The following is an 18,310-nucleotide window of genomic DNA, read 5'->3' on the forward strand; positions in this document are numbered from 1 at the left end:
ACGACCTCGTAGCATCATGATCTAACAAGTAGACCAGAGATCAGAAGACAGAAATGTGTTTTTCAATTATTTCCTTGCCAACAATTACAGCATTTATTTTTCTTTTATTGTGATAAGGTGAACAAGTACAAAACAAAAATGTGAACACAGACATGACAATTAAAGCAACGGCAAATAAAGAAAAACAGGCAAAACAGAAATAAACAAAACAAAATGAAAATACGCAAAACATTAGCAAAGACAAATAGAATGAAAGTAGATAAAATAAAAGTCAAATAGTAATGTGTGTGTGGCAGTGTGATGCATGAAAGTGAGTGGCAAGAAAAATAAACAGAAACAAAATTGAAGATAATTGAGAGGAAAATAAAAGAAAAATGACAGCATTCTTGTTTTGTGCTCGAGCGCATTAATGGGAAACAAAATCGTGCTGGTTCAGTGCGGTTGCCAACTCTGAAGGGGGGGATTGTCTAAACGGAGGGAGGAAGTGAGTTAGCAATTGAGGGAGGGAGGATGACACAGAGCTGAGGAAGTAACAAGAGGGGGCATGATGGAAGTATGGGAGAAAAAAAAGAAACATGACGAAGGCCTCGTAGCATCGTGATCTAATAAGCTGTTAACGTCTGGAGTCGATGAACCAGGAAACAAAGACGTCTTATAACCTCCCCCCCCCCCCCCCCCCCCCGTGATGGATCCCACTAAACATAAAGAATCTCTTTGTGCAGGTCTTAAGAAAGGACCCGGGTGATAAACTGCTTTGACATTAGCTCAATTACCGCGGCGGCACGTCTCATGCCAGTAAATCATCTCAAATTGGAATCATTTTGCACGTCTCCATCGAGCTTCCGATCGGCTCTGGACCGATGCAGCTTGATGGCGCCCCAGATAGCGCTGTGAGGATGAGAGGGAGATGAAGTCAGATGTAAAGCGGGCTCGTCAGATGAGTTGCTACAACTTCAGGGAGGAGACAAAAAGGGAGCAAGGAGCTCCCCCTCTAAGCACCCTGTGTCACTCCCTCTGTAATCTATAATGGATGGAGGTGTTGTTGCTCGACAAAGAGAATACAGCAGAGTGTGAGACTGCCAACTTCAGCACGTGCGTGGAGTCAGTGCGGTTTATCCTCGCCTGCTTGTTGCATAATGAGAGCAGGACGTGCTTCGCTTGAGGATGATTTTTGTGCATTTGAGGTCGCACCCGTCCAGGTGTACGTTTTTAAAAAGCAAGAGAGGGAAAATATTAAGAGAGGAGGACGAGCGGCTCCTCCATCACGCTCTGATTCTAAAGGATGGAGTGGATCTCGAGAGACAGCACGTCACTAAGCTAATCAGCATCACAGAGAGCAGCAGAATGCTAATCGACTTTACATCTTTGTTTTTTTTTTTAAACTTTTCTCTTCTTTCTCACCTCCTCTGTTTGTTCTCACATCAACCCCCTCTCCTGCTTTTTCACTTCCGCCTTTCTCCTTCTGCTGCTTGCTCTTTAAAATGTTTTATTTGATTATCTCTTGTCCACATGTCGGACATGTGAGTCTGTTTTCTGACTCTCTGCAGCCTCTTGGCTAAACTCTTTCTGTAACGCTTGGTCTGAACTGAGCCGAGTGTTTGAGCAAATCAAAGCAGGTCACATGTATGAATCACTTTCCAAATGTCATAACATGATGTCCCGCTGCTTTAATGTAGGCGGAGCCTCAACAGATCTCTTCTTCTTTAATCATGCCTTTATGTCTCCTTTATTGCTGCAATGATGATTTTTTTTGTCGTTGATTATCCTTCTGGTATTTTGTTTAATTGGTATTTTGTTTAATAGGTATTTTTGGGCGTTTTGTGCCTTTATTGTAGAGATAGGACAGTGGATAGAGTCAGAAATCAGGGAGAGAGAGAGTGGGGAATGACATGCAAGAAAGGAGCCACAGGCTGGACTCGAACCTGGGCTGCCCGCTTGGAGGACTATAGCCTCCGTACATGGGGTGCGCGCTCTATCCACTGCGCCACCAGCGCCCCGTCCTTGTTGTATTTTAATGTGTATATGATTCATTTAAAGTCAATTATTTAGGCCTCTAACTTGATGTTGTTTTTTTTAAATCTGCATCATTTTTCGATGAATATTAATTCACCGTTCAGTCTATGAAATGTCAGTTTACTGATTATTGATTTTTGATGTTTTAGTGCACATTGTTTTTCACATTCTGAACAACCCTCCTGTTATTTCCCAGCTGTTTGTCTTTAAGTAAAAGTCGTTCAGCATTCTAGTTCACCGGCTTCTACAGTATGTCAATATTTAGTTTGTGCAATTTTTTCTTTAGGTGTTAACGACATCCCTCTCCCTCCCACCACATTGTTCCCCGTGCATAACGAGCTCTATACCAACCTCTGCCTTTTGAACTTCTCCACATGAAGTGTGTCTCTCAGGAAGTCTCTTTTAAAGTCTCTGTAATTACAGCTCGCGGCGACCATCTCACTCGGAGGCAAAGCAGCCGTCTCTGATACACACTGTGCTCATCATCTGGAAACTAACACAGCAAATAAGAAGTGAACACACAGGCTTTAAAACACACACACACACAAACAACGACACATGCACAGCAGCAGCAGACTCGAGGGAGCTAACACTAGCAGTGTTGACTCTGTCTGAGGAGGAGGAGAGAGCCTGACTGTGGATCACACTGCTGAAGAGAATGTTAATTAGATGTGTTTTTTTTTTATTGCAGAGGTTAAACCAAGGAGGGGGGGGGGAGCAGAGCGCTCTGAAAGATCAGCGTTTTACAGGAGCAGAGCCCTGCGTGACCTCCAGCGTCTCTGCTTTCTGTTCTCTCGCTTCTTTTCCTCCACTCTCAACTGATACTTTTTAATTGCCCTCATCCATTCTTGACCTCCTCCAAAGCCCACCTCTACCTATCTCAGCCACCCCCCCCCCCCCCCCCTTTGAGCATTCAGGTTCAGCACCCCCCGACTGTGGATATTAAGGAAAACACTGCATGTTTGGCATTTCAATTGCAGCCCTTATTTAGACATCAGGAACAAGTCGTTTTTGGATTTTAAAAAAATGTTTTAATACTTTATTGCAGGCTGTTTTACTACATCACAAGTTGTCATATTTCAGCGCAAATTTTGTTCATCCTGGCACATTTTTATATATAATTTTTTAAACACACAAGAATACATACAATCCAAAGAAAAGGTACGAAGAGAAAAAAGAAAATTAAATTAATTAAAAAATAATACTAATAATAAAATAATAATAAAAATATAATAATAACAAAAATAATAAAAATAAAAATAGTAATAATAATAATAATAAAAAAAAAATAATATCACCTTTTTGAAGAAATTGCTTCCACATCTCCTCTCCTAAAATCTGCTGCTCTATTTGAAATCTGATGCTGTGTCTTACTGTTGTAGGATGAAATACTTATCTTACTAAGCCCCGACGATGTGCAACATTCAAAAGAGAATTTTCTTTTCTTGTTTCATATCACAGAGCTTTGTTCTCCTTAATATCCCCTTTAACCTTGACTCGTCTTTTTCTCTTCTCAGATCGAGATTTCAGCATCCAGGTGAGCACGGAGCGACGGTCCTTCACGGCCGGTGAGCCGCTGGAGCTCCGCTGCACCATCGAGGCCCAGAACGTCCCGGAGCGCTTCTTCTCGGTGTCGTGGGTCTTCAGCAGCTCACCGGTGGCCGTGGTGGGCCCCAGTGCCGTGCCGGTCCTGGGCCCGGAGTACGTCGCCCGGGAGGCCGCCGGTCACCTGACGGTGCGCAAAGAGAGCGCCAACGTCCACCTGCTCAAGCTGCAGCACCTCCACCCCGACGACGCCGGGAAGTACATCTGCCGCGTGACGGAGCGGGAGAGGACGCCCACGGGAGACTTCATCGACCGCAGCAAGAGGTCCAGAAACGTCCAGATCACAGTGCAGCCGCTCAGTGAGTCATCGTCTCTCCTCGAGGCCGCCCGGCCGCCCGTCTCGTCCTTAGTTTGTCAATTACTCTAAAGAATGACGAGCTTTTCACAATAAGAGCTTTATCTTCATGTAGGCAGGATGAGACTCTCTCTCTGTCTTTCTGTTTCTCCAAGGTGGCCTTTAAGAGATAGCAGCACAACCTCTATTGTTAACTGTGAGTGAGGGGGGGGGGGGGGGGGATAATGCCCCTCTTATACCTAATATATTTTGTGTTTGAGTGGACTGCTAAGGATTGGTAATGCAGCATTATGATACTTCCCATTTCCTTTGACTTTAGCTGAGAGAGGCAGGTAGGGCGGTGTGGGGGGGTGGGGGTGTGTGTGTGGGGGGGGGGTAACACTATAGCTGGATAATGGAGAGCAGAAGACTCGAGGAGGCTGAGCTAACAGCCATGAAATTAAAGCGTTGGATAGAGAAAAGAAGCAGAGAAAAGGCGCCCGGCTCTCAGGGGTCCTCTAATGGTTCCCCCAGCCTGAATTTAACCGGTTCTACAGGAGGGTAGACCACCCTAGCTGGGTTAAGCGGGGCGTCGGGGTCATACAGTAGGTGATCTCTGCAAATGTGAAGAGAAACGTGAAACAAAAAAAACCTGCTCACAAAAAGGGCCAGCCGATGAAATGTTCTAAATATGAGATGAAAAGATCTGTTTATCACACACAGTAGAAAAAAGCAAAAAGGCAGATTTTTGATTGCACCTGAAGTACACGCCCACTTCCAACTGAAAAGCTTTGTTTAGATTAAATGTATTCTGTAAAATGTTGAGTGAAACCCGGGTGCATGAGGTCGATTATATGGACTTTTTTACTGTTTATGATATTACATTACAAAGACTTATTCTTATTGTATATCTGCAGCGTTCCCATATCATCCAATACTGAAGAAACATTGGATAGTTTATTTAAAAAAAAAACACCTTTTCACAAATTTCTCATGTGCACCCCTACCTCTTCTCCTCTCTCTGTACCTCCATGTCTCTCAGGACAGGAACAGTGTGTGGAGCCGGCTAGCTGCAGCCAGCATAATAAAACATAATAAACACAGAGTAATATCTCCTCGAGAGCAGCCAGCGCTACCTTATCCTGACCGCGCTGCACCCCCCGCTAAATCAACCCAAAACAATGGCCCCCAAGCCTGCAGTCGTCTCCAGGGAGCCTCTCTGTATGAGAGGTTTTTGTTTTTCCAACAAAAGACCTTAATGCCCCATAAAGGATGTTTATAGGGTTTACACAGGATAATGGTTGTGGTTATTAGAGGAGAACTTCCCTGAAATACAGCAGTTGTGCTCAGACCGACTGGTTCCTCATGCACAAACTCTCATGGTCCGCTTTCAAGAAGTGCTCCGATCGGATAATTGGGGGAGAGTGGGGGCATAGGGTGAGTCGGGGGTTAAAAGTGATGAGTCAGCGGCAGGCAGGGGCGATAGCGGAGGAAAAAATAGATGTAAACACTTGAGGCAAATCAGCCATGATGGATGAGTTTACCTTGGCAAGGAGAAGGGTAAAGAGAGCTCACATGCCTTTCTGAATCTCCTTCATACAGATGGTAAAGGACAAGTTGTGGGGAGAAGGGGGGAGAAGAGAGTTTACTGAAAGAGAGGGAAAATACTTTGTGAAGTTTGATAAACAAAGAAGAAAGAGCTGGAATGGAAAATTGTTTAAAAAAAATTGAAAATAAAAGTTTGAAAGGAAGAAAAAAGGGGGAAAAGTTTGAGAAAAAGCCGCAGCTGTCCAGAAAGTCGACAGTTTTCTCCTCGGTATGAAAAAGTAATGGAATACAATATGTTCTCTGCTGTGGAGAAAAAAAAAACATGTAGCTGTAACAATGAAAGACAAAAACGGGGAGGAAGAGGATGAAGGCTCTTTGTTCATCTGAGTGTGATAGAAATAAGAAGAGAGTTTATTCCATATTCACAGAGAGAGAGAGAGGGAGGGAGGGAGGGCTTATTAAGAGGACCGGCAAGCTGAGAGAAGCAGCAGAGCCTGGCCTGAGGGGAGGGGGGGGGGAGAGAGAGAGAGAGAGAGAGAGAGAGAGAGAGAGAGAGAGAGAGAGAGAGAGAGAGAGAGAGAGAGAGAGAGAGAGAGAGAGAGAGAGAGAGAGAGAGAGAGAGAGAGAGAGAGAGAGAGAGAGAGAGAGAGAGAGAGAGAGAGAGAGAGAGAGAGAGAGAGAGAGAGAGAGAGAGAGAGAGAGAGAGAGAGAGAGAGAGAGAGAGACCTTTAAGCCACGCCCCCCAAGAGAGTTCTGCAGCAAAAAAAGGCCTTTTGGTTCAGCTACAGCCCCGTGATGTTTGACATATGATAAAGTGATGAAGACTTTCATCCTCTTCCTCTTCTGAAGTGCCGCTGAGCCCTGTGATTGGTCAACACCGCCACACAGGGTTCACAAAGAGGATCCAACAAACCTGCACACACAAACTCACACGGGTGCCTCTTCACCAGGATTCTGCTCTGATGTGCCCGAGGCCAGTTACAACAAGTGCTTAGATACACACACACACACACACACACACACACACACATCTCGGTTATCCACCCGGGAACAGGAACCTCGTTTTGTTTTATCGCCCATGGCCTCCTGTACTCTGTGAATACTTTAATACAGAGAGCAGGGAGTCCTGATGGAGCGCAGATTTTGAGGAATCATTTCCACCTCTGTGTGTGTGTGTGTGTGTGTGTGTGTGTGTGTGTGTGTGTGTGTGTGTGTGTCCTTCCTTTCTCTCCTTGTCTCCTCGTCTCGTCTCCTTTTTCGCTCATATTTTTTCCCTTCCTTTCCAGAGAGCAACATCACCGTGTCTCTGTCTGCTAACTCCTCCGAGGTCCTGGAGGGCGACGTCATCCAGCTGACCTGCTCGATCCAGACCGCTTCAGGCCCCCTCTCCGTCTCCTGGCAGTGGACGGACAAGCAGGGGACGGGACCCCCTCAGGAGGTGGCCTCTGTGGACCGGGACGGCACGGTGTGGCACAGTCCCGTCTACAGAGAGCGCTCCAGCTACGGCGAGATCCGCGTGGAGAAGGTGGGGGCCGACACGTTCACCCTGTCCGTCTACAACGCCCTACCCGGGGACGAGGGACAGTACGGCTGCACGGCCACCGAGTGGATTCAGGCTGGAACTGAACCAGAACTCAACTGGCAGAAGATCGGAGAGAAGTCAGCCACCATGACGGTCAGCGTGAAGACAGTCGGTAAGTTCCTGCAGCTGAATCTGCACACTGACACTTTACACTGTTTACATTATTCTATATTTTATATATTCAAATATTTCTTTTTTTATTTTCACATTATATATATATATCACATATTACTGTATTTATGTGTATTAGTAATTTGAGTGTTTATTGCATGGCCTTGCGGAACAGTGTTTACATTTCACTGCACATCTGTATGAGCATGTGACAAATACAAATCTTAACTCTTGAATCTTGAATTAAACTCCCCCAGTATAATGTTTATTCTGATCCTGTCCATGGAAGCATCCGAATAACATTTCTTTATTTTTTTTAATATTTCATAACCAAGTATAAAAAAAGGCACCATGAAAAGTAGACCCAGCATCACACTGCAGATGTTTTCAGTATTTCCCCTTTTGTGAGGCAGTAAAATGGACTGCATTGATGTGGTGCCTTTCTCATCTTCTGACCCCTCGGGGTCCTTTACACCACATGTCAACATACACCCGTTCATACACACATTCATGCATTAAGCATGTGCTAATTAGTTAATTGTTCAAACATTCACAGACTGTAGCGTATGCCTTTGGGGGTGTTGTTGAAGACATGCAGACGGGAGAATCCAGGGATCAAACGGTCGGTTGAAAGGTGACCCTCTCTACCTCTGAGCCGTAGTGGATCAGACGGTTTCTAACTCTCTTCTTTTTAGCCTTTTCCGAACCTTTTTTTTGTTGTGCGCAGAAATCAGTGGCGGTTCTAGACCACTTTTACTGAGGGGGCCAAACGGGGGCCAAACGGGGGCCAGTTGTTTTGTCAGAGGGGAACATTAAACCCAGGTGAAAAATAGATAAATGATTCAGTAACAGAATTTAAAACTAGATTGTGAGTCCAGTTGTTGAGTTAAATACTGTGTATGTGTTTTGAGGGGGGCTTCCTTTGGAGGGGGGCCACAGGGGGGGGCCAAGCTCAGTGTTACAAGGACACTGGCCCCTGTTGGCCCCTGCCTAGAACCGCCCATGGCAGAAATGTTCAACTTTTAGCCTTTTATCAGCCGATAAGAGTCACAGTGTTACTAACTTGATGTCATCAGCCTGAACATCCTTTGCCTGAATATCTATGATTTTCTGCCTTAGTTTTTACAAGTTAGTAAATTAAAACAGGCTTCATTGGCTTGATCTTTGAAAACATAGTACTGCCAAAGTGGTTGAACTGGAAAGAGTACAGTTGTTAAGATACAAAAAAAAAAGGAAAAGAGCAATAGTGTAAATATATACAGGTCAAAAACAACAACCATGACACAGCAGGTATCTGGACCTTTCAGGTGGTCTTCACCAACAACACAAAGACAACCACAAGTGTTAGCGGTGTACAGTATGTGTCGGCAGCAGCTTAGCTTGTTGCAGATTTAAATATGGATTATTCTGTTTATCCTGCTGTAATATTATTTACACACACAAGGTTTAGATCTGAGGAGAGAGAGTATCCTACATCTGTTAGCTGTTTATTCAAAACAGTAACACTTAACCATATTAATCCAGTACAGTCGATGTTTTACATATTAAAGATTACAGCGCAGTCCTCACAGTAAAATACACCATGGTTTATTTTGTATTTTTTTATTTAACCAGGAAAAAGTCTCATTGAGATTAAAAATCTCTTTTACCAGAGCGTCCTGGCCGAGACAGGCAGCAGCACAGTTACAGGGTTTCAGACATAAAACACTTAACAACAATGAACATACAATTCTACAATTCACTTAGCAGACTCTTTTATCCAAAGCGACGTACATCAGAGAGTAAGAACAACACAAGCAAGGATCTAGAAAAAAGGGAACAATGTGAGTAAGAGCAAACGATCAGCTTTGAGTCTGATTGGACACACAGGTGCTGACAGGAAGTGACCAGAGGCAAAGCACAACATTGAGGGCAGTTCTTGAGAGCTCTAATCAGTATAGAAACCATCTTATAAGTCGTCGTTATCAGCAGATAACAGAACATAAATACAGGAATCACAAAAAGAACCATTCATCAGAATCTGTCAGTCATCAGCAACAAGGCGATCAAAAAGGTTCAACACGAGTTAAAACATCTACAGTCAGATGTTTCTGCCTCCAGATCGTTAAGACGACCTTTTAAAACATTCAAGGAAACCAGCTCCTGAAGATTTAAAGTATCTTACAAACCGATTCAAAGAAGAGGGAGCAGCATACTCGAACGCCCTTTTTCCTAATTCAGGACGGGCTTTAGGGATGTTAGAAGGTGTGAATCCTGCGACGATGGTGACTTCCTGTATGTAGCTCTGTAGGCAGGATGGAAGCATGCATCACTCAAGTGAAAGAGTTATTATACCACACACACACACACACACACACACACACACACACACACACACACCACCTGCCACACGTCAACAGCAGTGCTCATGTGACACCCATCATACAGTAGATGCACACACACACACACACACACACATATGGATCAGGCAGAATTATTAGAATGGAAATGCAGCGGCAATGTGTTTCACAGTCTGCGGCGCTCCTCTGTCAGCGCTGAGTTAAGCTCAACATTCGACGTGCGAGAGGAGGAAGCCACTGGAGCGGAGCAGCGAGGAGCTGGCAGGCCAGGAGAGCGGCGCCCGACACACACACACACACACACACACACACACACACACACACACACACACACATATCCGACGGATTAGCACCCTCTGCAGCATCACTCTGTGCTGCTGCAAAGAAGAGATGTCAGTTTTTAAGTGGCCATTTGTTAAGTTGGTGCAACAACAGAAACATTAGTTGGAGGAACAAGGGACACATTATGCAAATCAGGCAGAAAAAAAACCAAAGAAGTCCGAAGCTGCTCTTCTTCTCTCTTCTCGACATCTTCCCTCTCTCTCTCCTCCCTGCTTGGTGATCAAAGGATTTTCTAAGTGGTCGATGTTGTGTGACGGTCAACGCGCGTGTTTCACTTTTCCTTAGATTTGTTTTTTGCTCCTCATTTTTCTCACTTTAGCTTCCAACACGAGTTTTATTGGATCCACTTTTTCTCTTGTTTCATCTTTTTCTCTCTCAAACAACTCTCACTAAACTTCTTCAGTCCTCGCACCTAATTAATTAAAAAAAACTTTCTATACACTCGCTGTTCCTGCTGAACATCCTTGAAGGGACTCTCTGAGGTTTGTTTTCATGGTTTACAAAGTGAAGACAAAGCTGCTTGGTAGGGAGTCTTGTGTTTTTTATTACTTTTTATTGTCATCATGTCTTAACATACAGTATACATATTTTATATTCAACATAAGGATGACAATATTTTACATATTTATAAGTGGTGTGGTGTCAAACAGGATGTGTCCCCCCCGTGATGTGGAAATACTAAAAAATAACACTTACAATACAGAAACATGTTTTACAGTTTGTTTAAAGTAGTTTGGATCTGTGTTACATAAATTCATAAATGTTTCCCTCCATCGAGGTTTTCTTCCCTTTCTCTACGATATGTAACATCTTTAAGAAGACAAACAAACAAATTAGTTATATAAAATGAAAGAATAAAATTAAATTTAAAGGGATACTTCATGAAACATGAATCTGTGTTGACATCGGGTCATATATGTAGAAATGTGAAATACATTTTGAAGTTGGTGCCTTCTTGGCCGTGAAAAGACAGAAAGTGTCTTTTTGGCTCATGTGGATGAAAGACACCAAATCCCAGAATGCACAGCACCACAGGCCACTCCCACTAAGGTCCTCTATTTACAGACATATTTACTTCATAAGACCGTTTCCTCAACTGATTCAGAGATTTCTTCCAGAATTGATCTTGTAAATTCCTGTCAGTAAACAGACTCTATGTCTGTGTCCATAGACAAACAGTGAGAGCACCGACACTACCAGTCCGCCCCAGCTCGAGCCGGCCCCGGCTCCTCGTCCTCACCGCCGCAAAAAACACACACATAAAAAAAAAAAAAAACCTCGGTGGTGTTCCCCTAAGTGACTGTCAGTCCTGTTGTCATGATCCCAAAGTTTCAGTTCATTTCCTTCCTACCGTTATATGTTGACATTTAGACCTTCTCTTTTCAGATAGGTTTGAGTCTTGTTCTCCTCTGATTGGTTAAAGGGTCCCTCAGGGTTTGTGGGGTTCGACAAAGTCCACCACTACACCACACACACTTTGTTCTGTGAAAGAAGCAAATTAATTATAGTCCTAGAAATTAAAAGACAAAGCTGTTCTTGACTAATGGGTAATAGTTAAATCCTCTTTTCTGTAAGCTAACAGTCAGGGAAACAGACGGATGGAGGAGGAGGAGCAAAAGGAGATGAGGGATAGAGAGAGAGGGGAGAGTTATTGTCTGTTAGAGAGTTATGGTCCCAGGCAGCTGTCCCAGCAGTAGCCAAGCTAGGACAGAAAGCCATTGATTACACACCCTGAAGGACACTGGAGGGGGCGGAGGGAGGGGGGGTTGATGACTGTCGGAGGAAGAGCGAGTCTGAGGGACGGAGAGGAAAGCGACACAGTGCTGATGACTGGAACATAAACGGAGAAATCTACAAAGTCTCAGGGATTTGAATCAATCAAACTTTATTTGTAAAGCTCTTTTCATACAACAAATGTATCCCAAAGTGCTTTACATCAACATCTAATCAAACAGCAACAACATGACCCCCTCCCCCACCCCTCCCCCACAATCCAAAAACTTAAGGTAAAAATAACTAGATAAGAACAGGAAGTGAGGAAACACAGGAGGTTAGAAATGTAATAAGAAAAGACTTTATTTGGCATGGACATCACAGATACATAGACGAACCAGATGCGTTGTTTAAGTGTTCTAGCGAGCATGCTAGTTCTCAACACCGGTCCACAGGAGGCTTTAGAAAGGAAAACAATAAGAGAGGGAGAAAAGTGATCAAACAGAGAAAACAATAAGAGAGGGAGAAAAGTGATAAAACAAAGAAAACAATAAGAGAGGGAGAAAAGTGATCAAACAGAGAAAACAATAAGAGAGGGAGAAAAGTGATAAAACAAAGAAAACAATAAGAGAGGGAGAAAAGTGATAAAACAAAGAAAACAATAAGAGAGGGAGAAAAGTGATCAAACAGAGAAAACAATAAGAGAGGGAGAAAAGTGATCAAACAGAGAAAACAATAAGAGAGGGAGAAAAGTGATCAAACAGAGAAAACAATAAGAGAGGGAGAAAAGTGATAAAACAAAGAAAACAATAAGAGAGGGAGAAAAGTGATAAAACAAAGAAAACAATAAGAGAGGGAGAAAAGTGATCAAACAGAGAAAACAATAAGAGAGGGAGAAAAGTGATAAAACAAAGAAAACAATAAGAGAGGGAGAAAAGTGATAAAACAAAGAAAACAATAAGAGAGGGAGAAAAGTGATAAAACAAAGAAAACAATAAGAGAGGGAGAAAAGTGATCAAACAGAGAAAACAATAAGAGAGGGAGAAAAGTGATCAAACAAAGAAAACAATAAGAGAGGGAGAAAAGTGATCAAACAAAGAAAACAATAAGAGAGGGAGAAAAGTGATCAAACAGAGAAAACAATAAGAGAGGGAGAAAAGTGATAAAACAAAGAAAACAATAAGGAGAGAATAAATAGACATAAACTGTAGATCTAATAAAACTAGATGACATGAGATTCAGTTAAAAGCTCGACTAAAAAGGTCGGTCTTCAGTTTGCTGAATGATCAACATCCCTCCAACCCCCCCCTTTCTTTTTTTAATTTATTTACCTGACTGTCTTACTCACACCTCAATCATTCATATTCATTGAAATGCCTTTAAAATAGACAATCAGCATCAAGTTATCTCATCTCCCTCTCTCTCTCTCCCCCCCCCCCTCTCTTCTTTACCTGCCTTGCTTCCCGGTGTGGATGTATCTTGGCACTAACATATGGAGTTGGGAGAATGTTTTTAGCTTAATGAGGATAGTTTAGACTTGGCAGAGAGTTGGGCGTCGATCGGAAAAAAACACCGGCGCGCTTAGAGGAAAATCTCTCCCCTGGGTTTTCTTTGTTGCATCAACCATTAATTTTGAGGCAGACTGTCACTGGAGAAGCGCACAAACTTATATTTAGGCACACGCACGAGGAGGTAATATACCTTCACATGCACATGCAGAGACAAAATGGCCGACTGTTGGCGCAGAAGGCCGGGCTGGAAAAAGCTTTGCAGAGATTGAAAACGGCTTCACAAAGGAGACATAATGTGTGTGTTTGTTCCAGCGGGGGGGGGGGGGGGGGGGGTGTTTCTCTTGGTAACTGTGCTTAAAAGGAAAGTTTCTTCTTGGAATAAGAACATGAACCGCCACACCATTTGCAGAGCTTTTAGAGAACAGACTCGATCACACGCCCGGGCTTTGTTTGTGCTTTCACAGCCAATCAGCAGCACTCTGTTTGAAGACTCATCATTAGTCAAATAAAAAGACCATTTGTTCAATCTGTCCTCTCTCTCCTCCTCTCCCTCCATTCAGAGTCCTCCTTCATGGTTTCTGCTGTCTCCAGGACGCCGTCGGTCACCTTCGGCGACTCCTTCGACCTCCTGTGTCTGGTCAAGCCTCGCCACAACCCCCGCGTGCCGACCTCCGTCACCTGGCGCTTCATGCCGGCCGGCGAGGGATCGGACAAGGAGGAGGAGGAGGAGGATCAGGGGGAGTTCAAAGACCTGGTGACGTTCACCCGGGAGGGCACGCTGCAGTGGGGGGAGCAGCTGCTGGGGCTGGGCACGCGCACCACCGTCGACCGCTCGCACGCCAACACCAACTTCCGCCTGTCGGTGACCCGGGCGGGGCGCCGCGAGGCCGGCAAGTACCAGTGCACCGCCGTGCTCTGGAGGAGGAATTACGACAACAGCTGGAGCAGAGTGGCCAACCGCACCTCCAACCTGCTCGGCATCAGCGTCCTACAGCCAGGTACACACACACACACACACACACACACACACACACACACACACACACACACAGACACCTAATTGGAGCGGACACAGACGAGCACACAAACAAGGATAAACACAGATTCACACTCACACACGCTCACATCTAGAGAATTCAGCCGAGCATGGAGGATTTCTGGCAGCTCTAATTGCTCTTAGTCTCTGGTTTTAGCCACTAATTGGAGTGTGTGAGTGTGTGTGTGTGTGTGTGTGAGTGTAGCATGTGTGCTCAGGGCAGGGTGGAGTCTCCTAATGGAGGGCCTTGAATTTATTGCTAAATATCCCACAGGAAGAGAAAAAAAAACGAGTGAAAGGGTTACAAAAGAGGAAAGCAAAGCGAGGAAGGGAGGGAAGGAGGGAGGGAGGGAGGGAGGGATCTGTCCTTGAACCCTTTTTCCTCAGCGGAGGCATTAAGCTGTCTGCTCCACCCTCATTGGCCCTCTGTGCCACACACACACACACACACACACACACAGTCAGACACTGCCCAATTAGAGCCTGAACACAGACACAGACAAACACACTCTGGACAAATTTAGCCCTCAAAAGTCTGATACTTCATTTATTCAGGTGAATGTGCCTGAGGCAAACACTAAAAACACCTCACAGTTGTAGCTTTGATGGCAGTCCAGTAAAGCATTCTGGTACCTGGACTACAGATAGGGTCCAGATTTGTTGGATTTGGCAGGCGGACTACAAGAAGAAAAAAAAAGTGCGTGGGTGGAAAGAAGAAGTAGGGTTTCAAATTTTCTGAAAATGTTTATCTGTGAACAAAAGCGATTCTGAAATAGATATGTTCAAGCTTTTTCTTTCTTTCTTTCTTTCTTTCTTTTTTCCCCTCCTGGCGTCCTTCTTGTTCAGGTGAGGATAAGTAAGAGTCTTTATTGAGTCCAGAGTCCAGACTGATCAATAACTTTCTCAGTGAGCCAGCCACATGTACAGTACAGATAGTCTCTAATTCCCCGCTGCTATTGATTCAGATAAACTCACACAAATGCAAACTGATGTAAACAGTCTCTCTCACACACACACACACACACACACACACACACACACACACACACACACACACACACACACACACACACATTTAGCAGCAGTTAAGTCAGTGCTTTGCTCGACTGACTGTGCTCTGACCTTAAGCATTCACGCAGAACGCACGGCGTCCCTGGACCCTTCAGGAGGTATTTGAAAATCCACTTATCATCCTGAATGCTCGTTTACCTCCTCGCCATGTTGCATTCACATTGTTTATCCCAAACCAGAGAAGTCTTAGGAGTGCACACACACACACAGACACACACACACACATTTTGCAGGAGAATAAATTCTTCTGGGTCCTCCTCCCGCTCTGTTTTTCCCGGCAGCATCTCCATGACAGAGTGATCAGTTACCTTGGTAATGTCATCAGTAACCGTGAAGATGTGATCAGTCGCCGAGCGAAAAGCCAATCAGTTACCATAACATCGTGATCATTCTGTGTGTAAGGGCACTATCTCACCAGGGAGAGAGAGAGAGAGAGTGAGTAATCCCTTCATCTTATTGGTTTCGGAGGCCGCGGCTCAGCCCTGCTCATGCTGCGTTCACCTCCTCCACGAAATAAACAACGAAAATATTCGTTGACGTCGGTCTTCTTAAAGTCTTTATCTGTGATTTTTAACACTTAAATATATAAATCAAGTATATCCTCTGAAAATAACTCTGTGAGTCATGACTGTCTACAATGGGTGTAACACCCGAGTCCCACTGTCTGTGATGTTTTCAGAGTTTTCAGAGTCCTATCTTCACTTTGTTTACATCGCCCGGACGGCCGGCTGACTCCTCCCCTCGTGTATAAAAGTTGTTTAATTGAGGGACTAGAGAAAAGAAGAATAACATACTGTACTCACTGCTTAACTGTGTTTCTAGATCACGCTCATTTCAGGTAAATTTACATGCAGTGTGAAGATACGAGCAGAATAAAGATCGCTAGCATTAGCATGCTAACACAACAATGCAGCGCGAGTTGTTTTGGTTTCATGCTGGTGCTCAAGGGCGACATCTGGGCGCATATAATGCCTCTAAATTAGTCAACTATGACGATGACGATTTGATAAATAATATTACTTCATCATCAAATTGATGAAAATGTGAGAAAATTCTTATTATTACAAATGAATATCTGACTCAATATAAAGGACATTTTCATCAGGAGACTATATATGACTAAATTAGAAAATGGTGTGAAGATTAACACTGCTCCTCCTCCTCCACCTCCATGAGATTGTCGTCCTCTTTTTCTTCGGGGGGGGGGGGGGGGGGGGGGCAGGGGGGTGTGCAGAGCAGACCTTCATTTAGAAAAGATGATTCATGTGTCAGAATGTAGGACGGTCTCTCTTTGCCTCACGCCTCTCCTCCCCATCTGCTTCCCCCTAAATGTTAACCACTCCTGGCTAAACGAGCTCTTCCTCTCTGTCTCTCACAGAAGAAGAAGAAGGGGAGTGTGTGTGTGTGTGTGTGTGTGTGTGTGTGTGTGTGTGTGTGTGTGTGTGTGTGTGTGTGTGTGTGTGTGTGTGTGTGTGTGTGTGTGTGTGTGTGTGTGTGTGTGTGTGTGTGTGTGTGTGTGTGTGTGTGTGTGTGTGTGTGTGTGTGTGTGTGTGTGTGTGTGTGTGTGTAATGAGGTGTGAGCAAACACAACATCTGAGCAGATTCATTATTGAGTGACTTTAAGTTGTGCTTCCACAGGAGAAGCTGCTCAGTATGTATGAGCTGCCTCATCATGTGTTCACATACAGTCTCTGCTGCTCCGTGTTTCATGTGATGTTCCTCTGAGAGCTTTCACATGCTCACCATGCAGCTGAACAGCGGGTCACCTCACCCGTGATACAAAAGCAGAAGTGTGTTCCTTGGCTTTCTGATTGGTCCATTACACTGCCATCTTGTATTCAGAGAAAGGGCATGTATGCGTGCTGCACATCATAGCAATTAGCCATTTTATTTATATAGCACATTTCATGAAAACAAACTTCACCGACTGACAAGGTGCATGAAGAGTGAAAGAGGTCAGAATGCTCCAGCAACACTCGTAGTAAGAAGATCAACTTTATTAACAATTTAGACCGACGCGTTTCGGCTCGTGGCGTTCCTCAGGGTCATCAAGAAACAGATTAACAAACATCATTTAAACAGGGTGGGTGCACAATTGAAGGAAAGGTAAAAAAAACAAAATCAAAAAGGTAGGGACAACCAATCAAATGCCTCCACGTGTGTGTGTATCAGCCAATAGGGCACATGCAAGGTGGGCTGGTTTGTTGTACACACACACACACACACACACACACACACACAAAAACAAAAAACTATTCATATACTTTGGAGAACAGAGGTTTTGTTTTCAAAGTAGAAACAGTAGTGATGGACCTCAGGTCAGCAGTTTGTTCCAGAGAAAAGGACCACAGTAACTAAAGACCCCCCCCCCCCCCCCTCCGGACTTTGATCTGATTCTGGGTACGGTTAAAAGACCTCCACCTGGTGACCTGAGGGTCCGGGTTGGGTTGTAGGTTGTTGTTCTGTGAGCAGGTCCAGAAATGTCCTGAGGAGCTGAACCGTTGAGTACATAAGGAAGTCTGGAAAATGTGTGAGGAGTGACGCACCTCATTAAATGATTGTAGAACTTCAAAAGCCGAGAATCAGAAGCAGCACCCTCGATCCGACACCCGAGCGTCTTAGATCAGAAGCAGAAGAGGAAAAAAGTTGGACGTGGATGAAACAGAAGCCGGTCAGCGTGACAGTTTTCATCAAACTGCTGAGGTGCCTGTAGCTCCGCCCAGGCCGACCCTCCTGCTCCACATAGTGTTAGCAGAGTCCCAGAGGGGTTCAGAGCACAGCCCACATTTTAATGTTTATTGTGAGCGCAGCCCCGTGCAGCAGTTTGGTTTGAATGATCCACAACAGACTGAGAACAACAAACTACACACACAGGAGCGCACACATGTACACACACACAGGAGCGCACACATGTACACACACACAGGAGTACACACATGTACACACACACAGGAGCGCACACATGTACACACACACAGGAGTACACACATGTACACACATGTACACACACACACACACACAGGAGTACACACATGTACACACACACACACACACACAGGGGTACACACATGTACACACACAGGAGTACACACATGTACACACACACAGGAGTACACACATGTACACACACACAGGAGCGCACACATGTACACACACACACAGGAG

At 44.5% G+C, this 18,310-nt stretch overlaps 1 protein-coding gene across 1 annotated transcript in view; it reads left to right on the forward strand.

Moving 5' to 3' along the window:
- Positions 1 to 18,310, forward strand: part of igsf3 (immunoglobulin superfamily, member 3) — a 97,555-nt gene that overhangs the window by 58,163 nt on the left and 21,082 nt on the right. Inside the window, exons 4-6 of the mRNA XM_061053034.1 lie at positions 3,531 to 3,917; positions 6,727 to 7,134; positions 13,599 to 14,036. Coding sequence (XP_060909017.1) covers positions 3,531 to 3,917; positions 6,727 to 7,134; positions 13,599 to 14,036 — 1,233 coding nt within the window. The remainder of the gene's footprint in view (positions 1 to 3,530; positions 3,918 to 6,726; positions 7,135 to 13,598; positions 14,037 to 18,310) is intronic.

This window comes from Labrus mixtus, chromosome 13 (assembly GCF_963584025.1).
Source record: "Labrus mixtus chromosome 13, fLabMix1.1, whole genome shotgun sequence".
NCBI classification, from domain to species: domain Eukaryota; kingdom Metazoa; phylum Chordata; class Actinopteri; order Labriformes; family Labridae; genus Labrus; species Labrus mixtus.